The sequence below is a fragment of the Neolamprologus brichardi genome, chromosome 11, assembly GCF_056152115.1.
Source record: "Neolamprologus brichardi isolate AB-2024 chromosome 11, ASM5615211v1, whole genome shotgun sequence".
In the NCBI taxonomy this organism is placed as follows: Eukaryota; Metazoa; Chordata; class Actinopteri; order Cichliformes; family Cichlidae; genus Neolamprologus; species Neolamprologus brichardi.
In genome coordinates, this window is record NC_142114.1 from 15258689 (window position 1) to 15284805 (window position 26117).

General features: G+C 43.0%; 1 protein-coding gene across 1 annotated transcript; it reads right to left on the reverse strand.

Moving 5' to 3' along the window:
* Positions 1–641: 641 nt before the first annotated feature.
* epb41l4b (erythrocyte membrane protein band 4.1 like 4B) lies at positions 642–25915 on the reverse strand. Its single transcript, XM_006801303.2, has 23 exons — positions 25008–25915; positions 22700–22804; positions 22564–22606; positions 21973–22051; positions 21626–21670; positions 20137–20189; positions 16994–17114; positions 16191–16278; positions 16007–16095; positions 14399–14468; positions 14141–14310; positions 13185–13294; positions 12360–12393; positions 12072–12105; positions 11857–11960; positions 8980–9119; positions 7739–7860; positions 7552–7665; positions 7394–7449; positions 7155–7307; positions 6876–6996; positions 6549–6682; positions 642–2837 (listed from the first exon to the last, which is right to left on the reverse strand). The coding sequence occupies exons 1-23, from the start codon at positions 25281–25283 to the stop codon at positions 2774–2776; spliced, it is 2325 nt and encodes a 774-aa protein (XP_006801366.2). The 5' UTR covers positions 25284–25915; the 3' UTR covers positions 642–2773.
* Between the last annotated feature and the right edge of the window lie 202 nt (positions 25916–26117).

Here is a 26117-nt window from a genome sequence, read left to right on the forward strand (position 1 = left end):
ATGCAGTGGCAAAATATGGATTCTCTACAATGCACATAGTCTGGTTGTAGTTGATACAGTTAAGCTCCTGAGGAAGCATGTTCTTTAACTCATTTGAGAAGCCATACACTTTCATGTAAGGCTCATACATTCACAACGAATGGCTGGAAGTTCAGCAAAAAATGTGTAGAGGCCAGCCCAGAGAGCTTTAGAAAATGAGCATGCAGTCACTTTGCATGGTGCAATATGATGGACAGTCTACCTGCAGTGCTCCAGGTCTATTAAGATATGTACAAGTAAAGAAGGTCTGTGGAGGTTTAGTATATAGAGTTATGGAGGGCAACATATTCGACTGTCTACCCACTCTTTTACATTAAGTACATTAAGTGAGTCGGCTTTCTATTTTTGCCTGTCTTTATGTAACATCATGTATGTCATTTTCTGTCTTTCTGCAATGTGACCTGCAGCAAGGTTATTATAGCTAACTACAAAACATATAAAACATTTTAGTTGTTTTGAAGTTGCACACATTTAAGTGTGTTTGTTAGTTTGAATCAAAACTTGCCTTATGAGATTTTGAGAGACAAATATCTATTGTGGATGTCCACGACACTGTGAGTCAGCTGCTTTTAGAAAGTTCTGTTTTTATTGTAAAACCTGTACTGACTTTCCAGAATCTTGCCTCTGACACACATACATGTACAACATAGTTAATGAAGATTAAAAATAACACAGAAACAAACTGAAGTGAATTAAAGAGTGAACAGCTTTTTGTATGTAGTGACAGTTAACTGCAACAAGCTGCCTAGTTTCTTTACTAAGGCATTCTTTTATTCCCCGATGCAGTCTAACAAAGGGTTTAATGACAGAACAAAAGCGTCTACGTGTTTTATATAGTTTCAGGTGTTTGTTTCTTAACCACATTGTCCTTGTGGTTAACAGGAGACCATTCAAATTCCACTTAATATTGGTTTTTAAAGGCGTGGCTGTCACTTTAGCTTACGTGATTGGCTTCCTTCAGCTGCTCAGCTGTTAAAAGGTTAGATTTGTCCTGTTCATATGTAAAACTTCTTGTTTGTGAGGGAACCAAGCCCTGTAATCGAAGTATTTTATCATCTATAGATGTGCAAGAGGGCACACAGTTTTTAGAATGTAAAAAACGTTAATCATTGTTTTATTAATGCTTAAATGTTAATCAACCTTAAAAGACTGAGCCCATTAAAAATGGTAGAAACACCTCTGTTCCTTTAACTGTTCCTGTGCCTGTTAATTTCTCAAATATCAATTCCCAGAAAAGCAGAAGATCCCATTTGTTGTGGTCACCATAACTGCGGCGTTTGCTCGCCCCTCCTCTGCTAATGTGCAGCTTTGTAAGAAAAACAAATTCCACAACGAATTTAAGCTTGTAATGCAGGTTGAGCTGAGAAATTATGAAGGATGATTTTGCAGTGGTTTCAAAGCCAGTGGGAGGGCCAAATGCCGAAGTCTCCGCAGGCTTCCCCCATTTTTAAAAAAAACCTGAATCATTTACAGCAGAGTGTGTGATTCACTTCGAAGCAGTTCTTCTCTCCCTCCCTCTTTCTGCCGTGCTGCATCTCACCTTGAAGATGAATTATCTAACACTGAGTTCTTCACAAAACAGAGGTACAATTAACAGGCTGACTCACCGCACTGGCAGATACCTCACTAAAGTCCCGCACAGCACACATCTTTTGTTCCTTCGCAGGGAGGGTGAGAGGCACATACCTAACAAACCGGCAGGCAGGGCGAGGCCGAGCCACATTCCCATGTCAGGAAGGAAGAAAAGAAACAAAGATGCTGCTGCAGAGTTGTCAAACCGATGATGTGGCCTTTATTGAGATCCAGTCCAAGGTAGGAAAACTCAATCAGCAACATACAGTACAGGTGCAGATCATGTGCCGCCTCGGATTGTGACAAAGAAGGGCTGAAGTGAAGTTTTTGTTTTTTGCGCACTAATAAAATATTTCCAAGGGTCTGACCTCTGAGGCCAGATTTGGTTTTGAGCTGCATGTTAAAAACACAGCAAAGGGACGCATGAGCTGTTTTTCATGAACACCTGTAACACAAGATCAAGGCTGCTGCCACAGGAGCTTTGGCGCCTCCTGGTGGGCACACGGAGACTGAGGTGTCGATGTCTTCTGCCAGTTTTCACTTTCAACTCACACTGTTCAGGATTTTCTTTAAAACCACAGACGCTGCTGATGTTTTTTTTGCGTGTAAAAATGGATATCTGATATAGGAATTACAGTACTGAGGTAAGCATTTACAACACCTGCTCTGTTCTCAGGATATCAATGAGTATTTACATTTTGAACAAACTGATTTGAAAGTGAAGTGACTTTCATTTCAGGGGTGCTTTTTACATGGAGATCAAAGCTTCAACAGTCGCTGTCTGAAACACAGTTTAGGCATCAGCACGGACACGGCGATGAAGACGATGAGGATGAACTCACACATAAACAGAAGTCCAAAGCAAAATCCGTTAATCGTTTAGGGAAACATATTAATCATGCAGGCAGCACCAGGAATACAGTCTGTAGCTTGTCTGTAATGCATGTGAGTGAATCCACTTGTTTCCTTTTCACTTTTTTGTACAGGTTCAGTTCAGTTATTACAAAGAGCCTTCTTTCTAAAATAACAATTAAGCAAATATAACAACCGCCTTTATGCAAATATAGATTTATAACTGCTAAATGTGCAATGCAAGTATACAAATGCTGACTGACACCAGTGACTTTGGGACTTCTTAGCTTCCGTCTGAAGGGTCGAGGTCTCAGAGCTCTGTCATCAGGAGCGCTCTCAGGATCTTCTCTCTGTCCACCCTAATTTCTTCTCCGCTGCAGACACGAACATACGATTTAACAACTCAAAACTTGAACTTTTGTTTCTGCAACAAGGTGAGATATAATTTTCATAACAGAAAATTTAAAAAAAACAAACATTTTACAACAGTAACTATGACAGAAACAACACAAAGTCTGCTTTACAAAGACAAAGAACAGCAGCTACAGGATAAGAAGTTGTCTGGCAATTTAAGCTGGTCATACACAGATCTTACACTCATCTGATGCTTTGTTAGGTACACCTTGCTAGCACCAGTTTTTACTTTCAGAGCTGCTTTAATTCTTCATGGCACAGAACAACAAGGTGCTGGAAACATTCCTCAGAGATTTTAAGGCCCACATGACATGATAGCATTGCGCTATTTCTGCAGATTTGTCAGCTTTGCATCCATGACATGATTATCCCGTTCCATCACATTAAAAAGCTGCTCTATTGAACTGAGATCTGCTGATTGTGGAGGTCATTCGAGTGCAGCAAACTCATCGTCATGTTTAAGAAACCGGTTTGAGATGATTTGAGCTGTGGTGCGCTATCGTGCTGGAAGCGGACAGACACAGTAGCAACAATCTTCAGGCTGTGGTATTTAAATGATGCACAGATACCATTGATATGAGCAGGATGGGTGGATGTTTTCATGTTGTTGTCAGAAATAGACCAGCAACATTTTTTCAATCTTCTATTTTCCAATTCTGGTGAGCCTGTGTGAACAGGAGCCTCACTTTCCTGTTCTTAGCTGAGTGGAACCTGGTGTGGTCTTCTGCCGCTGTAGCCCAACTGTTTCAAAGTTTGAGGTGTTGCGTTTTCAGAGATGCTTTTCTTAGTTGGAACATGTGGTTATTTGAGTAACTGATGGTGATGATGAGTTTCCTTCCCACAGCTAAAAGCAGTCTGGCCATTCTCCTTTGACTTCTATCAGCAGGACGTTTTCATGCAGAGAATTTCCTCTTTTTCACTCTTTAAATCATAGAGATGAGTGTGTGGGAAACTCCCAGAAGATCTGCAGTTACTGGAACACTCAGACCAGCCTGTTACCAACAACCATGCCACCTTCTAAGTCACTTCTTCTCCATTTGGGGGCTCGGTTTGAACTTCAAGAGGTCATCTTTAACATGTCCAAATGCTGCCACGTGATTGGCTTATTAGATATTTTGTTAATGTGCAGAAGAAAAGGTGTACCCAACAAAGTGGCCAGTGGGTGTAAATCGTGTTAGATAACATGAACTTCATGTCATCTAAAGGCTGCAGGGAATGACTAATGAGCTAAATGTCTAATTAGCACGTTCATAAAAGGCTAACGTCGCCACAACAAGTCATGTGACTTTCAGTGAAGCCAGAGGCTGCGACTGCTTCTGATGGGACTTCTCATTATAGTTTATCAAGTTTTTGTCTGCAGTGTAATTAGTTACTGCACTTCTAATTTAATTTTTCTAGGTTATATTAATTTGCGGTGCATATTAAGTTGTGCAATATTATTTAATGTCGTTGCGTAATTGAGTTTATTATGTGATTGATTATTTAATTAGCACTTTATAATTTTATGTGAAACTTTTAAGTTGATTATTGTAGCACCTTGTGAAAGGCAATTATAGTTCCTACTTGCTTGAGTACATGGTGGGACTGCTTAGAGCGTAACATACCCTGAGTAACGTGGACTTTGGAGAAGAGTGTGATGCTGGCTGTCTCGCCATGTTGCTGTTTATTATGGAATTTGTATATATAGGCAAACAGATGAAGTCAAAAAAATTAGACTTAAGTGAGCTTTTACTGAATGTGTAGCTCAGCCTTCAAGCTTCTCTGTCACGTCCTAAAGAAATGAGCAGCTATTTTAATCAAATCAAATCATCTTATTGGTTTTGGAATCGCTGATGGGATTTTATTACACTGCATTATGTTTTATAAAGTGGTCAAAGCAGCCCGGCTGCCAAATAAATGTAGAAGATTAAAGTAGCATGAAAGTGAACTGCCCCAAAAGTTAACTTTTCAGTGGAGGCTCGTTTTCAGTTCTAGGGTGCACGTGTTTATTTTTTAAGCTGTACTGAAGGGGCCATCTCAAACTTCATTGACTGAAATGCAGATGTTGTTCGTTACGCTCAGCTTCTGCTGCAGCTGTTAAAAAAAATAAATCAGTGTCATTAGCTTATTATTGGTTTAAGGTTGCAATTTACACCCTGATAAATAAATATGTGGGCGATTTTGTGTGTGTGTGTTCGTCTTTTGTGATGTCACTGTAATTCTGGGCTTTTAATGATTTCTTAGAACTGTTTGTTTTCCAGGGTGCAATGATTGTACAGCATATTTGGGGAATTGGATGCACAAGTTTAAATTTGCTTTTGGATTTTCTTAATCTACACAGAGTCCACAGTATACATAGAGGCTCAAATGTACCCACTAATATTTGGTTAAATTTCCATTTAGCAAGTTGCATCTCGACCGGACATTTTTGGCAGCCTCAACAAGCTCCTGGCATAATTCCGGCTCGATATTTAATCACTCTTCTTGGCAGAATCCATAGAGTTCATTTCCTGGAACAGATCTAGTCCACGAATATTCAATCGGGTTGAGGTCAGGACTTTGGGAACGCCGTACCAGACACTTAACGTTGGCCTGCTTTATCCATTCCAAACTAGTTTTGATGTGTGTTTGGGATCATTGTCCTGTTGGAACAAACAACCATGTTCAAACTGTCTAGCTGTTGGTTTGAGGTAAAATCTTTGGAGGTAGTCCACCTTCTTCATTATTCCATCCACTTTGTGATGGTACCACTGGCAGGGGAATAGCTACCGCTAACACCACTTATTCCAGACCTTTGCAAAGTGGAGACGCATCCGAATAACTTGTTCTTGTGTACAGCTGTTTGAACCGATGATCCTGAAATCTGCAGTTTTTTAGAAATGGCTCCAAGAGACCTTCACAACTTCTTTAAATCTACTATTCTTCTCCTCAGATTCTTACTGAGTTGTTCTGAGTATTAGTCAGTCTAATGAGTGCCATCCAACAAATCAATGAAACTACTAGTTGCAGTCAATCACAAGCAATAAGGACAAGTTAAAAGGTCTTGGCCTTGTGAAGATGAAAGACATTGTAGAATCATCGGCACCGCTTATTACAAGATTTAAGTAAGTCTGTGTGGATTAGAGAAAATAATAAATTCAAACTTGTGCTGTATGCCGTATGCTCATTCCACTTTGGAAAAACAACAGCTCAAAGAAGTTAAAAGCCCCAAATTATCATGACATCCATTCTCGTGATGAGTGGATGTAAACTTCTGACGATAACTGTAACCATACTGTAACAGGAAAAATAGTGAGATATTGTCTTGATATTTTCAAGATAATATCAAAAACTAGTCTGGATCCAGACATCCTTTTGGATCCAGGGGCTCAATTCATGCATGGTGTGGAGGGTCATTTCAGCACTGGTGGAGGTACGCAGTCTCGGACAGCTCTTGTTTACTGCTTTGACATGCTGGAAATAAGATTTCCAATATTAGCCAGTTTTCCCAAATCTCACTCTGAAAATCCTCCTGTCTGCGTCACACGGTTGTTCACTTTGGCCTCACAGTTCAGCATCAGCTACTAACTGAAACAGGGGATTGTTTTTCATGTGCAAGCATCAAACAAGAGCCTGAGGCTTCAATACAGCACTTGAGCAAACCAGCGCTGTATAAAAGTGTCCAAGAGATAAGAGCGAGGAGGTACGTTTACCTGTCATTATGGGCAGCAAGGTAAGGAACCAGGTGAGGAATGGAGCTACGGTAGTAAGAAGGGGAGAGATGAGGGGAGGGCGAAGGAGAGGGACAGCATGGACTACTCAGCTCCAGTGCTGGCATATTATCCCCCTGCAATATACATCAGTGTAGACACACACACACACACACACACCACACAGACAGACAGACACACACAATTACAGATAATGCAGAGAGGTGTGGAAATAATCCCCCCATAAGTGGAGCATAGTGTACTACACCAAGACCCATTTTAAAGGGTTTTTAAAGTGTGTGTGTGCGCATGTGTGAAGATGTGTGTTACCTGTGGGTAGATAGACGGCTGTATCTGTTTGTCCAATGAGCTGCTAGAGCCCGACTTTGCTGTACTTTGGGAGGAGATGGCTGCGAGTGCTTCAGGGAGATTATCTTCATCTTCGTGGTTACTGATAAGCAACAAATGGAGAGACTATAAGTGGCTTACACGACCTACAGATCGCTCTGAACAAGATGTCACTATCAAAGAGCAGAGATAGCACCGCTGCTGCTTCAAGTACTCTGTGGAGTGTTCATTTTCCACTCACAGCAGGCGATCTGTACTCACAAGCTGAACTGCCGGACCAGCCGTTTTCTGCGGTTGGTGCTCGGGTTGGCTTTGGGCTGGAGCCTCTCTGGCGTCAGGTTGTGATCTTGCCTGTGGGGTGTCTTTTCTGCTGTCAGACTGGATGCCGCCGAGTCTTGGGAGGAACTCTGATACCTGGAAATGAGAGCAGTTCTTCAGGAGGGTAAGTTGTGTTTTCAGAAAGAGGTCTAAACATGTTAAAAAGCGGATGAGCTACTGGCCTCTCATTCAGGGTCTCAGTTGAGCTCTTCCCTCTGGGTGTTGTTGGGGCTTCTTTCTTTATTGTGGAGAAGAAATGGATAGATATGCTGTTAGTGACACCGCCAAGTGCGCAGGATGTAGGTCAAATAGCCAAAGGAGAGCGTTATTTGGTACTCACTCTGAAGGCTGCCTCCATCTGGGCCTTGAGGATGTTACATTTGAGGTGGTCGGGGAGCATGGCTGGGGAAGCAGGAGGGTGCAGAGACTTTTCAGACAGCTGCTTCTCCTCTCCCTGCCGGGAGAACAAGGAGAGGTGAGGAGACTAAATCTCAGTGAGTAAACATCGTGTGGGAAACGTGACTGACCTTGTTGTCGATGTTGATGTGCAGCGAAGGCCAGGGAGGAGAATCGCTTTCAGACTCCAAAGCCTTGAGCAGCGACTGAGAGATGTCAAACTCATCTGCAGGGAAGAGGGGTGCTTGACGTTCTGATTGAGACAAATTGTAATGAGAAAAAACAAACAACAAGTCACGTTTTTACTGTAAAGACACCACAGACCGTTTGACAAAGCAGGGATGGAAAATGACTATAATCTAAAAAGGTTTATAATTCAATATACGCTGGCACAAGAGTTTGACTGTCCTTAATTTCACCAGAATTTGATGATATTATAAATGATTAACAGCAATTTTGGCTGGGTGGGGGCTTTTTGGTGTTTGAAAGTTGGCAGGTCAAAGAAAGTTTGAGAACCGTGAGATACTTTAAATCCATATTAATGTGTTTGGAGATGCATCTCGACTTATAAACAATGCCCTTAAATGAAGAGTGCAAACACAAGAAAAATTAGCAGTATTTAACCACGTTTACTTTACTTGTATCCTAGCTCACTACAGCAAAAGGCAACTGAATTATGTTTGATGTTCTCAAACCAGAAACCCAATTTAAAACTGCATTAGACACATTTAAAAGCAACCAGAATCATCCCTCCTTCACCACTGAGGAGTAAGTTCAAAGTGTTTTCACCAAAAATCTCCACTTTGGTCTCGTGTGTCCAAAGGACGTTATTCCAGGAGTCTTGTAGACTTGCTGTCATGAAGTTAAATATTTAACATGCTAACTGAGGCCTGTAGAGTCTGAGATGTAGCTCTTTGGATTTTTTTGTACTTTGTCTGAGCATTGGACCTTGGGGTAAATTTTTGCAGGAACATCCACTCCTGGGAAGATTATGGTGAATAGTCCAAACCAGTAAATTGCCAAAGTGCTCAAACAACAGTTGCTTTAAGGTAAAGATCCTATATTAATACAGAGGAAAAAAAACCCTGTGAGCAAGCACTTAGTGACAGTGGGACCATATTCTTTATTTCGGATCATCCAGGTTTGAAACAACACACTCATATCATGTGCATCTTTAAATCTGCTTTTACAAAGTTGAAATCAAACTACGTCACGTTGTAGTGGAAACATTACATCTCAAAGTCCTCAAAGTGAACCTCAAAAACAAAAAGAGCTGACAAACAGGCGGCACCGAGCATGAAAAGAAGCATCAGCGTGGCGTCTAGACACACCACAGATGTGTGCAGCCCAGCCTCAGGCTGACAGTACTCACTGTTCTTGGTGTGTGTGTGGCAGAGCGTGTCCTGGCTGTGTGTGTGCCGACGGTGGCGGTGGTGGATCTTGCCAGAATACGAGTTCTCGTTCTCCTCGACGCTAAACTGATGATCTGAAGCGAGCCCACTCAGCGGGAAACTGAAGATGACACATGCAATCAAAACACAAACAACCCCCCCCCCCAAATAAAATCCCACTTAAATATGACAAAAAGTGTAAGTACCGCAAATAAGTAATTATCGTGTAATAAATCCAAGCTCGTAATGTGAGTTTTTCATAGCAATGTAACCCTCCCTGTGTGGATGCTGAGCTGACTGTGTAACACAAAACCAGAAGTGCAATTTCAACAGTGCATTTGCTTTTCTACATGGTAAAGAAACACTGCTTTGGACCTAAAATGTGTGTAAAATTACATGTAATTTCTGTTAAATCTGTTATTGAATCATTTGTGTTACTTCATTAGTAAAGTACAAAGAACCATGTGGGGGCATTTATCAGTGGGAAAAGCTGTAAAGCTTATAAAAAAATACAGTTAAATGTCTAAAATTTATGCTCTTATTACATTTTCCAAAGCCATCCAGTGGGCCAGATTGAATTTGTTTGCGGGCCGATTCTGATCCTGGGCCTTATGTTTGACACTTCTGGTGTAAGACAATGAAGGAATGGGCTTTGCAGTTTCTGCATTTCACTCATAAACCCTTTATTTCAGAAGCAATACGGCAACAGTCCTAAAGGCATAATGTGATTGGAGTAAACATCGAAAGTAAAAGGCGACACACTATAACAGCAACACACCGGCCACATCTTCTGTAAACACTTGGTTAATTTAGCAAATCCATAACCTGATGTAACATTAATATAATGTTTATTCAAAAAAACCAAAAAAACAAACAAATATTCACTCTGAAAGCACAACACCACAAATGCAAGATTCAGCTTCATGTTTCTAAGTTCACACTGAAAACCATAAATTATACACAAAGCAGCTTAATCCCTAACCCAGCATTCACTAAGTGCAGGACTGGACCCCTTCCACCTGTTCAGAATCACTTTATTCAGCACTCACAACACTTTATTTCAAAAGTGAGTTTAAATAATTTAGATGTCACACGATTTACTGCAAACGAACAAAGAAAAACACGAAAGCACTCTTAAAGGCAGATTTGAGATCTGAGCAACCGTAATCACATAAAACATCCACAAGCAAAGCAAGGCACAAACGCATCACACCCGGTCCTATCTTTGTCTTATTTCTGTTCCACTGGCATCTTTTTTTTCCTTAAATATGATGCTGAATGTTTGAATGGAAAGAACAGAGTGTTTGAGAAGTATAAGAGCTACGTCGACTGGGCATTTAGAGCCATAATTAAATAATAACAATATTAAAGTGCAACAAAATTAAAATATATCATCTTATTTCAACAATTCTTAGCTTGTTTTTTGGCCTTTAGTTTATTTATATTTTAGCAAATTGCCACCTAATACAGCACCAAGAACTTCCTGTTTGAACGTCCCTGTGAGTGCACAGAAAACTAAACACGTGATTATTTTCATATGAAAATAAAGTAAATTTTCAGGCACAATCTTGATTTTTATAGAAGATGCTTTCAACATTATTTGAAAATATCCTCAAAGAGACTTTAAAAATGCACCACATTCTTGTTTTATCTTTACAGAGGAGCAATTATGCCCATTTCCAGCTTCATAATGTTATTCTTTGATTTTACTACTGTAGCTCTGCATCACTTAGAGTTGAAAATAACCCTTATGTATCTTATTATGGACCTTGGTGCAGCTCCTCAGTTTATCCTGTTGGAATAAGGCTGTTTAGCTCATCTCTCTCTAATCCTATATTTTTCAAGCACTCAATTAAAAAAGAATAATAATAATTTATTTATTTAAACATCAGTAAATTAGCATGAGCAAACTCTTTTCCTGCAAAAATCATACTTATCCGTTTCGCTCTGTATTATTTCCCCAATCATTTGTGCACAACCTGCAATGGCCCCCACCAATCGGGAGGTTTCAACAGCAGGCAGGAACATCCACTCTCAAGGGAAATAATACGGAAAAAAATCTGAGTGTTTTGAGTGGACTCTCATCCTGTGATTGCAGCTTTATTATTAAGATGAAGGCAACCTGTGTCTAAAAGGATGTGATGATATAAACTGAGCTATGACCCGCAGAATGAGTAAACTGTAACGATCAGAGGTGTCGAGGCTCTTTACCTCGATCGCCTTCGTGATCTGTGTCACCGCTGCGTAACCACAATAAATAACTTCAACATTCACCCACCCAGTCCCCTTACCCGATGTCTTTGCACAGTTCTCCCTCCACGTGACCCCCTTGAACATTATAAACCTCCATCCTGCTTGATAAAGTCCTTTGCACTTGATGGGGGTGTGTGTTTTTTTTTGCTTTTTGTCTAGTATGCAGACACTGAAACACATGAGATGACGTGACAAATGGATGAAGGCGTGGGACATTTCACGAGGATGAACGGAGACAGCTCTGTCACCGGAGCGTCTCTCTTTGGGGGTTGCCAGTCTGTGCCTGTGAGTTTTGAAATAGATTCCTGGGTTAAGAGGGAGGTCAAAGTTCGGTCATGACCTTATCCCTGTTAACCACAGCCACGGATCCTTTGGCGATGCTGCTCTTTCGCTCCGGGACGGGGGGAACGATGGATACCGGACTCTCAGCATCAAAGGAAGGCCTGAACGGTTGATGAAGGGACGCACACACGGATGTAGGCAGACGAGACACACAGGAAGACAAACAGACATATGAGGTGTAAGAGGGACATGAAATGTGATGAAAAACAGAGCATGTGGACACATCCTGAAGCTCTTCAACAATCCTGTCCTTTGTCTCTTACCTGTGAGGTGATGTATGACTGGAGGGCTGCAGGTAAACTGAGGAAGTGAGCGTGGGGTGGGGTGGATGCCAGGGCTCGTGACCAATGGGAATGTTGTGTTGGTACTGGAGAGGATCGAAGAGATGCTCAAATTAAGCGTCGCTACTGGGACAAAGCACACCGCTCTCTGCTGCTTGTGTTACATTTTGAAAAGTGGGTTAACTGAGGTCGCTTACCTGATGCAGACTTGGATTGGGGCTGGCGTGAGAGCTGTGGAGTAAAAAGCAGTGGTATCAGATGTGTATCATAACTTCTTTTTAAAGCAGGTGCATATATATTACTTTCGAGTGCACTGCACAAGTAAAACCCTCTCAAAAGCAACAACTTCTCTTTTACAAAGGGCTGTTTCTGTGTTAAGATTAGCCAGGCCATTAGGTGGATTAAGGTCAAGGTTAGAGGAGGAGGAATGAATGCAATAATCTGAAAGTGCATGCGTGCATTATTTATGTCTGTGTCTGTTTCACCTGATGTGTGGAGGCTTGGCTGGAGAAATCGCAACTGACGGAGAGAGAGACACAAGGTCAATTAGAGCAGAAAAACACAAAAGTCAAAAGCAGCTCTGCAGTTTATCTGCGAGTCTGTGTGCACTTTTTCAAATGCCCTCTCTGGTCTAACTGTGCCGTTCAGTCCAGACTCGCTGCAGACATGTTATTACTCCAATGCTGAGCTATTACCAACACTCAACTCTCGGTTCATTCGTATTCCAGGGCTGCGTGACGAATTCAAATCCAATACATAAAAGGTGTTTGGACGTCAATACTGACAGTCTCAAGGTAAATACAGTTTGCAGTGTGCATTTGATCATTTATGTGGGATAGATTAAAGTGAGCTGCAGGCTGCTGGACCTTTGAAGCCTCTGCAGCTCACAGAAGGTGGGAATTATGGAGGAGTGAAGAGTACAGCAGGTGCCTTTGACAAAGTAAAAAAGGTGACGCTTAAATCTAACAACCTAGAGTTTCTGAGCACTTTCATTAGAAAAGAAACCAGGGCTGCTTTTAAGCCTATTGAACTTGTCAAATTATCACTTAGCATTGGACATTTTTTAAAAGAACAGCCCTTGAAAAAAAAGGAAAAAAAAGGAGGGGGGGGGGGGGGGGTCCACTTTCCCTTTCCTCTGAAAAATAAAACAATATGTTCAACAGTTACTCTCTGCAGCAATTTTTACATTCTAAATCTGAAAACACGCTGAACTAAAACAGCGCAGAGCCTTCGTAACAACGCTCGCAGCACATAAAACACAAATCAGGCGCAGATACTCGTCGTCTTTTGTATGAGCAGATAAAACTCACTTTTGCCCAGCGACTGTGTGCGGGACGGGTAGCGTCTGCTCGGCCTTCTCTCGAATGTGCTGGCCCTCCTCAGTCTGCCTCCATGAGTGGCCTGGTACTCTGTTTTCCCACTGAGACAAACACACAGCAGATGCGGGTGAAGAGTGGAAATGATTATTACTAAAAGCATCGACACTAATGTCAAAGTGCCACTGAGCTGCAGTCTGACCGAATTCACGGAGTTCATCAGAGGAGACTTAAATGGAGTTTCTAGATGATTATTCCTTTTGGCGTGAATTTTCCAAAAGTTTTCATCAATTGTTTAGAATTTAGAGTTGTTTTTATGCACAGTGCTGCGTTTACAGAGACTCGTTCGCTTCAGTTTTGTATTTAATAAATGAAAAGTGTGAACGACTTTGGCTTTAGAAAGTCTTGGGTTGGTTTTGCAGTATGCCTAAAGTCTTTTAAACTGACATAAACTTTCTAACATGCTTATCTTAAAACTTCTCTAACGAAAACTCTGAATGAAGACTTAAAGTTGGCACCAGTATGATTGTTATGTCAGACTGCAATACACACAGTTCCAGTGTTCCTGTTTTTACTTCCACCACCTGTTACACAAGTGTTTTTTTTTAATCCACAGAGTGCTTTTACAATGCTGTGATTTAGCTGCTCCGACAAATGACAGGAAGTGCCCTTCAAGTGAGAGAATTTGCTTCGACCATGTCTGATAATAGTTGCAAGAAAACAAACAATATAAAGGGAATATCTCAGTCACCATAGGAACAGATCCGTGTAACCATAGATACCCTGTAACCATAGATACAAAGGCTCTGTTTTATGTGACACATTATTCCACATATGCTGCTAACGAGTGCTGGCCACAACTACCTGAGAGTGCCAGCTTCTATTATCCCCCTTCAGCAAGTCAATTAGACGCTGCTCAGATGAGGCGAGACGCCGTCGCTGCTCTCTACCTGAATCTGAAGCGGGACCCGAGTCGCGTGAAGTCACTGTGGCCGGCCCTGCCCGCCGTTGGCTGGCGCAGGCGAAAGAAAGCGTGACTTTCCACGGCACACTTCCACAGGTGTTTGCAGCTCCTGGCGCTGGCCAGCTCGAACACGAAGGTGTGCTCCTGCTCCCGACCCTTCACAACAGAGAATAACCATAATAACCTGTTAGTCGCCTGAGAGATGACCGCGCGCGGTCACGGCATGCAACGTGAAGACACAAACCTGATCGTCGTCCTCCACCACCACCAACGTGAGTCGACTCCTTTTGAAGTCCAGCCGAGTGATTTTGGGCCTGTGCAACACACCGAGACACACGGATGAATGACAAACACACAAAGAGACACAACAGTTTGAGTGTAAGTACGAGTGAGGGACAGGTGATGAGAGCATGCAGTATGAAACATCGGCTCCTCGCAGAGTGATTTTGGATTTCTTTTCACTTCCCATACCTCGTCCTGCCCCTTGGCGAACAAATACTCAGCTCTCAGTAGCTCTCTTTTTTCCTGGCATGCCCTTCCTTCAAAGTTTGCAAGGTCCACACCCTCCACCCAGGCTGAGCCCGTGCCCCACTTTACGTTTTATCACTTATGCCACATTTTGATTGGCTCTTGGTTGTAAATGTTGACACATGCCTCTCCAGAAACACGTGGTTCAAAAAAAAAAAGAAGGAAACTCATATTCAATTAGCAGAAGAATAGCAGCAGACAGAAGTAGTAACAGTTTAAACTTCTTTTTTTTTTACCTCCCAGAAAAGAGCAATAATTAATTTTCGTGAACAAACTCTTGTTTCTGTTTATTTTTCACTTACATTCATTAAAAATGTCGCTACATATTAAAACATCAGCTGTTTGTGAGATTTCCTTTTCCAGTTTCATTATTTTTCATACAGTTCTGTGCAAAAGTCTTGAGTCAGCTCTTTTTTTTTTTTATATATATATACACATTTTGCTTCCAAAGCAGTGGTGAGTAAAAGTTCTCCAGGTCTTTCTGAAGGTCTTTCAGGGGTTTTCTTTGGACATTGGCCTCTTCTTCACTTATTTTCAGTCCAGTTCTTGTTCCTGACAATTTTCAGAGGAATGCTTTTCTGTTATTTGCTAATCCACTCAACACTGACCTATGAGTCATTCAAGCATAACAGCGGCACCTCACTCAAGGAATGAACCAGTGTTGTGTCTTAACATCAGAGTCAAAACACGTTTATCCTGAAGGACCAATTTTAAATGGCATCTTTAGGCATCTTTTGTTGCCCGCCCCCCCATTGGTCATACCAAACACTGACGTTTCTATAATTCTGCAACAGAATTGTCCAGACTCTGTTTTTGCCTCGAAAACTGTACTTCCGATGATGTTTGCAAGTGTTTCAATAAACAGCTGCACATATTTCCCATTTATCTATCCAAACACAGGGAAATGAGGAGTGACTCCGGACTTTGGCACAGTACTGTGAGCAATTACTGGATTGTTTTTAGTTGTTAGGCTCACTGACAATGTGAAAAAACAAACAAATGGTCCTTCATGGATTTCCAGAGCCTAGGGTGACACCTCAAACCATCTTATGTCACTCAGGTGAGTTTAAACTGCCAAATTCTCCTAATCTAAATTTACAATGACACAAGTGACACAAATAAGTGACGCAAGAATTATTACTTATGACGACAGTTTTGTTTTTTCATTATTGCATCAGTAAGGTTAGGAATTTTGGAAATGTACGGTGTTCCTACATTCACATTCACTGCTTGTGTTTTCTTACATTTTTGTGTTAAAATCATTTACATAAGAAATTTAAATGAGCACATTTCAGGAAACACAAGATGAGAGTTGTGCTCTTACCAAAAGAAAAGCCCGATTTTGCTGACGCCCTCATATACCAAGATGCCAGTTGGAGTGAGACCCAGTGCATATTCTCCTCCATCTCTGCCCTGTGGACGAACGAGCACACATTTATTTCTAACACACCTGAACTTCAGTGTCACACTAAAAACAACACTGGTGATAATAAAACTTTCTCACGCACCTTGACAAAGTGCATATCTACTCCGTAAAGTTCCAGCCACTTGCATTTGTTGAGAAAAGAAATCTCTGCTTGAGAAGGACTTTTTCCCCTGAGGAAATAAAAGCAGACAACACGGTGAGTTTTCACAACAACAATACCGCTCGCTCCATCACCTGAAGCCCCGGCCACTATATTTGGCAGCTCAGTCGAAAAGAGAAGGAGAAAACTATCAAAATCGACGCTTGCTGCGTGACCTCTGCTGGAGATTGGTGTTAGTTCTGAGGGAGACGCTCAGTGAGTAACTGTCTGTCTGCATCCTGATTCAGTCTTTGTGTGTAGGCATGACTCAGTGAACTCGGTCTGTCCTTGCGTGGCTAAGTCGGCCCAGTGAAGCGCGGCATACGCGTATGTAATCTAATCCGAGATGGGAGCAATCAGTGCACTGCTGGGTTAAATACTGCCCGGAATCAATCAAGACCCTCCGGGAATTAATCCCATAATCCTTCACGCAGACCAGCGATAGCCAGGCCGAGGAGGAGAGCACAGAGGGACGATGAAATGAGATACCCGGTCAGTGAAAACATTGGTGCTGAAAGGCTGCAGCAGAATGACTTCCTTTGCTGCTCAGTGCTCAACTTTTTGCCCCACTTGTTCCATCCGACGAGGAGAGAAACCAGCTCAGGTCAACTGGACGCCCTCCAGTAAGCTGCTTTGACACAGCAGAAGTATTGTGGTAACTGGTGCAAAAAAAATGTTTGTGTCCTGGGTTTTAGTTTTAGAAGATCCCAAATTTAAGATGACTAGAAACACAGCAGGCTTCTCACCTGAGACTCAGCCACTGGTTGAAGATGTCTGCCTCCATCGCTGCGCTCTGTCTGGGAGTGAAACGAAACTCTGACACCAGCTCGGGAGAGTGCTCCAAGGGGTCGCAGTCTCCCAGCTCACCTGCATACAGATAATTCAATTACACATGCACAGATGCACATCAGGTGAGCAGCATTCAGACCTTCGCTTACAAACAAAGCTTTATTTAATCAATAGAAAGCAACAACACAATAAATTGCTACAGACTCAGCTGGTCTGGTTTGGCCAGTAGCTTGTAGTGACTACTTCCAAGGTGATTATTGCACCTTGGAAGTAGGTGAAGTTGTGCCAGAAATTTTTGCAGTGACTATTTTTTAGTAAGCTTTATATAGACACTGGCTTTATTGCCATTACCGAGTAAATTAGAGGTGTGACTTTCACTTAATTGTATGACCATCCCAGTAAAAAACAACAACAATAACAAAAAACCCCGAAGAAAACAAAAGTATTAACAAGAAAAAAAATCTCAGACATCTCAGAAACATTTGCGTGTTTTTTTTGTCATGGAGCCAAGGACATCACGTCTCAGGTAAACAGGATGTGCCACACGTACACAACAGCCATCGCCCTCTGAGCAGTTCCAGTTCATTTATGATGATAATTTCCTTTAGTTTGATTTTCATTGAACACTCATAACACACTGCAGCTGTTTTTTCCCCCTCTTACAAAAATTTGGGACTTTAATTTTGGAGGTTCTGGATCATGAAATGCATATTTTTGTGTCCAAGTGCATCATTCCTGTTTAAAATCACTTAGTCTGATCGTGACTTGCACAAGTTGATTCTATAAATTATCATCTTTTAAATATAACTAAGAAGAAATCTAATTTTAGAGCTTTAAATAAAATCAATCATTTAATTACTTGGCATTTCTTGCTTCTGCAGCACTCGACTTACTGGTTTTGCCGCCTGACTTTTGGAACCATTTTCAGTTTAAACAGACTGTTGCTTGGACACCTATATTAACTTTTGCATTTGGAAGCAAAAGCACCATTTCTAAAAGAAATAAAGATTTATTCATTTATTTTTACATTGGTTGTGCCACCTGACTTGGAAAGTGCACCAGCCTGCATAAGAGATACGTTTCTAAGCCTTTTCAGACAGCCACATAGAGTCCAAGGGGTCCTCTGTATAATTAAATATCACTTTCACTACTATTACTTCAAAATAAAATGTTTATGGTTGTGCCACCCTGGCATTTGTGAACATACAAACTGCTCGACAACATAGTTTTAATTATCTCAACAGCTTTTAAACTGTTAGTATTTATACATTTTGGTTATTGTATCAATAAAAAGTGTATATTGACTATTTTATTTTGAAATTCTTAGCATTTAAACACCCTTTTTAATAACCTTCTTAGTCTTTTCATTTTTAAACAGACGTATGTGCCGCCTGCCAGTTTGGAGTATTAGAAACCAAAATATAAAAGCATATACATTATGCCATAATATTATTAATTACCCTGCAAATGGATTCAAATTTAAAAAGTTTTTTGATTTATTTTACAAAGTAATGACACACAGATGCAAAAATATGAACATATGCAAATATTCTTACCTAAAATGACCCTGGTATGCCTGTGGTGCTGTTACACTGTGGATTACTCCATAAACATTACTCCACAGTTTGCTGATTAGTCTTTTTTGAGAGCGCTCATCAACACTAATATTAACTGATTTTACTTAATGGCTGGCTCCCATGAGTGTAAAATTAGGACAGTAACCTCATTGTGATGAGAAAAAAAAATAGTGGTTGCCTGGTAACCGCACTGATTTTTTTAAATTTTTTTTGGCTTATCAGTAATCGATTGCATGAAGGTGTGGAGACCACTTTAGATTGCAGGGTGACTGCACAGGTGGGAGGCAATCTGTCTCCAAACAACTGCAGTCTGACTACGGCTGATTCCTAATTAAGTAACAGCCGTCTAATTTATAAAAAGCCAGATTACAAACATGCTGCAATCAATCTGAGTCACTCTGAGCTGATGAGCTCAGTTTCTTTTTAATAAAGGGATGTCACTATTGGCAGAGGGACGCCTGTTTCACATCCTTGAGGTTTCCCGTTGGACTTAATGTGAATTTTTGTGGAACTAGACGACAACAGATTGCAGCAAATTGACTTTTGCCATTTTTGTTTCAATGCATTATCACAAAATGACTGTATGTAATCGAATATACTGAATTTAGCAGAGTGACTTCATCTTATTGCAGTTTAATTGTCCTCCAGACGCACCACAGTCACTTTGAAGACAGGGACTGACTACGAGTGGTCATAGATTAAGCCCCGTCTTTGAAGCGACCGTTTGAAAAGCAATAAAATCACAAGTTTGTCGCACACAGTCGCAGTAATTTTGGTCAAACTGCTCCAACCACTCTTTGCCCTTGTGTAGGTGTAGCAGGAAATCTTTGAGGTTATTAGCTTCTGTAAAAAAACTTTGGCATTTGAGATGAAAGGACAGGCATCTGGAGGGACTTATTTAATGTGAGAAGCCACAAAATCTCACATTGAACCATGGTTGTGGTTCAGGGGGTTTGGAAGCCGGTTCGATCACCAGCTCTGTCTGTCTTGGTTGTTGCGTCTTGGGCAAGACACTTCACCTACCACCTACTGGTGTTGGCCAGAGGCTCCGATGGCGCGATTTGGCAGCCTCGCCTCTGTCAGTCTGCCCCAGGGCAGCTGTGGCTACGACTGTAGCTTGCCTCCACCAGTGTGTGAATGTGAGAGTGAATGAATAGTGGAATTGTAAAGCGCTTTGAGGGTCTCGAAAAGCTCTATATAAATGCAATCCATCATCATTATTATTATTAAAATCATTCGGAGCTTAGTGTAGTACTGTTCTCAGGGTTTCTGCTGATGCATATCATGTATGTCAAAGTAAACACAAGTGCATTATGCCACAAATAAATAGCAGTTTTCCTATCACAGTGAAATAAATGGATATTAATGGCTTTGCACTCAGTCCAAATCAATCTAACAGGTTACACCAGGGTTTGGAAAACTGTTAACACTATGAGGAATAACTGATGAGGTTCTTGGAGAACATAAATCTCTGCTTAAGAGTATAAATAAACACTGAGAGTGAGTTTCCAAAGTCTACTTACTTTGTAAACAAAATGCCGCAAGCTCTACAGCCACATCATACGGACATTTCAACCTGGAGAGAGAGAGAGAGATGCTGATGGTGAGCGGTTTTTAATGCGAGTGACACACTGCATGAAATCAAAACCACTGCCCTGCCCATGGTGCGATGTGTACTCGTTATCATGTGTCAGAGAGACATAAAAGTGGATGAATGCCCTACGCTGTGTGTGTGTGTGAACATGTCAAGGAGGAGAGGCGCAACCCTTTTGCTAAAATAAGCAGCCCTCTGCTGTTCTTGATCTTGAGCTATATAATAGAGCTGGACTCCAGGGATCCATGGCCCAGATAGAGGCAGGAGGAGGGAGATGGGGAACACACTGTCTGAAGTGTGTGTTTGTGCAGGCAGGTCTGTGTTTGTGACTCAGAAGCAGATGCCACTGTGCACAAGTCTCCCAAACTCCAGTGTAGGTGACCTGTGTGCATGCCGCTACAGGTGAGTGTGTTTACTCCAGTTTTAATGCTGCTGATGAGAGCCGGATGTCCTCATAAATGAAGAGGAAGTGCCTACAAATGACTTGTGACTTAACAATGAGCCGAGCTAACCGAAAAAGGAGTGGCAACAGTTTTTCTCACCTTCTCTACAATAAAGAAAATATTCACAAAATATTCAGCTGTGTGTAAAGAAAACAATACCTTAGTAGGTAAACCTGTTAAACTGCTTGCAAGTAATCACATGGCAGCAACTCAGCGCACTTAGGGATGTATGACAAAAGACCTGCTGAAGTTCAAACTGAGCATCAGAATGGGGAAGAAATGTGACTTCAGTGACTTTCAGAGCAGAGGAGAATGGTGAGACTAGTTTGAGCTGACTAGAAGGCAACAGTAACTGCAATAACTAAGAGGATATGCAGAAGAGCATCTCTGAATGCACAACACATCGAACCTTGAAGCAGATGGCCTACAGCAACAGAAGACTTCACCAGATGTGATTTCTGTCCCTTAAGATCAGAAAACTGAGGTTATAATCCTTTTCAGGCTCCCACAAAATGTGTGGCCTGGTCCGATGAGTCTGCTGCGAGGTTCGGACCGATGGTTGGGTCAGAATTTGGCGTGAACAACATGAAATTATGGATCCATCCTGCTTTGTATTAATGGTTCATTCTCATTGACCGTATCCATCATTTTTTGACGACACTGTACTCATCCTCTGGTTCCACCAGGATCACACACCATGTCACAAAGATTACCAGTCATCAGATCTCAATCCAACAGAGCACCTTTGAGATGTGGTGGAACAGGAGCTTTATATCAAATCTGCAGAATGTGTGATGCCATCATGTCAATATGGAGCAAAAATCTCTGAGGAATGTTTCCAGGGCCTTGTTGAATCCGTGCCATGGGGATCCCAACCTGACACTAACGAGGTGTACTTAATATGTCATGCATGTGTGTGCGTCCTGGGTTTATTTGGAATTATTTGTGTGCATAAACTGTGACGATGAAACTTACTTGTCAGACAGAATGTCTTGTCGAAGCTGCAACACAAACAGATACCTGTTGGCGAACAAAACCGCAAAACAAACAAGTGAGACTCTCGCCTGAAGACAACATAAATCAATTGATGTATCAAAGGCGCTCCTCATGTCTGACACATAATTTGTTTTAACAAGTCTCTGTTCTTGATTTAAATCTGCCCATAGCAGCAAAGTAATTAGCCCCACGTCCCCTTTGGACCTTTACACCAGGCTCAAGAGAAAACAGTGTGTGTGTGTGTGTGTGTGTGTGTGTGTGTGTGTGTGTGTGTGTGTGTGTGTGTGTGTGTGTGTGTGTGTGTGTGTGTGTGTGTGTATTTTTACCTTGTAAATTCCTCACGCAGGTTGTTTGGCTCTGAAGAGTAAAACTTCACCCTGAAAAACAGCTTGTACGGCGGACCGTCTGAGAGAAAGATTAAAAGATATGCGAGTGTGACAGAAAGAGCCGAGGCCGGAGAATAATTCAATCAAATAAAATCTTCTCAGAATTTATTTCATACGTTTAGTCTCGTCGACTTTTCATCTGCTGCATCCATCACTGCCACGAGGTCGGAAATCATTTCATCTCCCAATTTACTTTAACCTACTTTCATACTTCTTCCCTGCTTCGCTTCCACATTGATCAGAGTTACTTTCAGGCTACAGACCTACCACCCTGTGAATAAACGACCGGCCGACAAGTACAACATCCATCTCCCCACCTCCCGTGAACCATTCGGCCCCCTGTTACAAGCCAGTGAGCAAACAAGGCTACGGCTCCTAATGCACATAGTAATCACTGTGTCAACATTTGATAATGCTCCACCTGCTCCCCACTCACCTGCTACCACATGCGCATACAGTGCACTGCACATTTTCCTACACACATGCAAATAATCCTAATTAGAAAAACAGCCCAAGGCGACCTGAGCTTACCTCGGATCTGCTTCTTTATAAGCTTGGACATATCCAACCAGTGCTAAGAGAGAGAGCGACAGAAAGAATAGAGAGGTGAGAATGATTTTCATCAGCTTGCTTTCCACATTGATGGATGTGAGAGCTTGTTACTCACTGAAACTTGATCCACGTCCATGAACTGCAATCCAAAGTAGTCTGTCTCAATCAAATCTATGTGATACATGATCTGGTCGAAAAGGTCCTGGCCTTTGGACTTGCTCTGGGAAAAGCGAAAGTAGAACACAGGAGGAGAAATTAGTTATTTCTTACACTATCTCTCCTGTCGTGGTGAGCGGATCTCCCACGGTGGATGGATTGAGCTTTTAAAATTGAGTTGGGGGCGTCAACCTGTTAGCACAAGCTTAAAAGTGAATTAGAAAGAGGCCTGGTGATCACATTGGGAGGAGAAATGACTTTTACTGGACGTGTAAGTGGGTGTGTGTGTGTGTGTCCAGGTCAAAATGAGAAGGACAAGCCCCACAGGGAAAGGCCCTTATTGAGGCCTTTCCTATAAACACACAACCAAGACAACGAGTCGGTGCACTTAAGCACAAACTGCAGCCGTTTGCCGTTAAATTTATCAGAGCATTTTACAGCATCCGCTGATGAAGACCTAACCCTGGTCTGACCCACATAAAACACAGTGGGTGTGTAGGAAGATGACAGCCTTGTACTGTGGATCCTGATAACCAGCCTAAACTTCCTGGTGGGTGTATGAATGAGTGAGGAAATCAGTGGTATTAAAGGATTGGGGACAGAAAGAAATCGCTCCTGCCCCTTCTCTCTGCAGCGTGCGTCGTTTACAGGGGCTGATTGTGACCTCCATCAAGAGGACGCGCAATCACGCGACTCGCAGAGTCACGCGCAGCGAGGTGAACAGCTCGTTCTTCCTGTTGTCTCCGGGCCTACACTCAGTTTCAGGTGACATACTGAAAGGCCTTATTAGTTGAATTTCAGCCCCGTTCAGTACACTTGTAGGAACAACAAGAGCACATGAACAAACTTGTTCCAACACACCTGTGACTAAGCCGGCAGCTCGTCGAGCCATGTGTCATTTTCAACTGTAATGCCTTGGCAGAAGTGGCGGCTTAGTGTTGGAGCTGTAATCTCGCTGCAGGACGAGAGAAAGGCTCTCCACGGCACAATGCAATGGCCGAGCGTTTCGGAGGTGACGCACGCACGCAACAGCTTCGCTGACACACGCAACCTTGGAAATGAAAACATCTTATGAGAAGCCACTTACGCACACAAGGGCCCACACGCTCGCTCATCATCCCACCTACCCCCTCGCACAGCTCGTAGCACTCGTCTGTGACACAGAGTCCCCACAGTGGTAAATCAGATCAGGGAGTCGGGGAATAGAGAGAAAGGAGAAGAAGGTGATGGATGGAGAGAGACAGAAGGAGGTGGAGGATGCACAGGAGGGAAAGAACAGGAGAAGAGTGAGGAGGCAGAGTGTGAAAGAGTAAAATGATGAGCAAGGGAGCAGGCAGCAGAGGGAGTGTAAAAGGAGATTAGGAGGGAGAATGGCACAGGGGAGGGGAGGTGGGGGAAAGTGGAGATTGCTTGAGGAAGATCAGATACAAGCAAATAGAGAGAAAAGAAAGTGAAAGGAAGACGTGCAAAAGAGCAAACAGGAGGGGGCAGCTTCATGTCTGACTTAGTTCCCAACAGTCAGAATGGGGAAGCAATGCGATGAATCGGATGATCATAACACCATCTGGAGCTGCAACCACTCACTGTACAAGAAGAGACGTGCTCACAGATACGCACACACACTACAGGCACTGAAACTTTGGTAAAAGGGTTTGTGCCAAAATCCAAATAAGTGCAGAGCACACTGTTTTCAGTTTGAACCGAGGGCACGACTAACGACAATGTTATTCTGTGGTCATGTTTTTTGTATTGTGTAGTTAAAAGTGCCAAAAACAATACCCCACATTCCAACATGAGGTCTCAGAGCTTCTCATTTCCTTGACCCCTGTGAAGTCTAAATCCAATAGAAGTCACCAGGAGCCAGAAAAGAAATTAAAGTGTCTTCACGTTTATTTGGGCAGTTAATTAAACTGAGGGGAGATATAAAAAAAAATCTTGCTCTCCCCCTCATGGATTAATCAGCAAGACTAATTGCCCGGGTCCTAATTTGTCCTGCATGCCTTTTAGATAAACAGAGTGGTAAAAGGCTGTAATAAGTACTCAGTTTTACACGTCCTCTAACTACTACTGTGCTCTGATCGTTTAAGAGGCTGGTGTTGGACCTGCAAACGGCTCTGACTCCAGGCTCGTTAATTTTCAAGACAGGAAAGCTGCCTCGCGTTTGTTTTTTGTTTTTTTGCTTGGACCCCCAGGAAGATCCACAAAGACACGACAGAGTAGGTGGGGGGAATACACAACTGATGTGCCTTGCCACTTGAGCCACTCACGGGCAATTCCACATTGACATCCGAGCCGTCCAACAGCAGGACCCGACAGGTGATGGTGGTCCTCGCCGTCCCGGCGGCCGGGATGTGAACCGACGATCCCCCGGTGACCACGGCGGGCGCGTGGACGACCTGCTGCTGGTGGGCCAGGAGCAGGGGGTTCCCGGATACCCCTCCTGCTCCCCCTCCTCCTCCTTTACCGTCCCGCTCATCCCTCTCCCTCTGCTGGAAGCGGCTCAGGGAGCGGCGGCTGAACGTCCGGCGCAGAAAGCCCATCATCTTCTTGATCCACGATGAGAGGAGGTCCGCGCCGCGTCCGTGAAAACTGCTCCGTACAACAGTCACTGCAGCCGGGGTCCTGTCACTGCTGCCTCCTTCACCACCTCCACCTCCTCCCCGGGGCGAGGAGTCACTCAGCAGGCACGGAGGAGACTTCAGGGCTGCCGATCAGTCCTCGGGCTGGATGTCGGCAGCAGGGGGGGACTCCAGCCGCATACTAATGAAACTACCACAGATCGACCACCGAGCAGCCAACCAGTTGATTTCCAATCATCCAGCCCTATGTGAACGGCAGGAGTTGCGGAAATACAAGCAGCCCTCCTCCTCTTCCTCCTCCTGTCCTGTCCTCTCCCGTGCACCTGCCTCCTGCTTCGCTCGCTGTTGCGCACCGACTCTAAAATCCCGGAGAAATCCCGTCCGACGCTCCGCAGTGGGGACCCCTGAGTCACAAGGGGCCGAGGGGGGGAGGAGGGAAGTCTCACCACCTCTGGACCGGACTTGACCCGGCGGCGGTCGCTGCTGATTATTCCCACCGGCGAAGCGAAACTAGTCTACCTCACAGGTAAAAGTCAACCAGCGAGAACTGGACAAACAGCGTGATCTGCGCCTGCGTAAAAACACAGCACATAACAAACTTCTGTTCCTCCCGACTGGCCGACCCATCAACACCGGCGAACCAGCGCCACCTGTCTGCCATGGACGCGCCAGGGCTGGGAATAAATCAGAGCAGATCATTACTCGGGTCCCAAGGTGGGGTCCGCGGTGCTCCAGGGGGGGCCTTCCCCAGCATAATGATGATGATTTATAACCCTCTGCTCTTCAGAGTCCTACCCA

Bases quoted from the DNA above. Each gene is read 5' to 3' on its own strand.
- epb41l4b (XM_006801303.2), bottom strand. From the start codon at position 25,283: ATGATGGGCTTTCTGCGCCGGACGTTCAGCCGCCGCTCCCTGAGCCGC. The intron at 7,450-7,551 runs GTGAGTACCAAA...TCCACAATAAAG, and splicing joins AGATGGAGGCAGCCTTCAGA to AAAGAAGCCCCAACAACACC. The intron at 6,683-6,875 runs GTAACACACATC...TGTATATTGCAG, and splicing joins AGCCGTCTATCTACCCACAG to GGGGATAATATGCCAGCACT.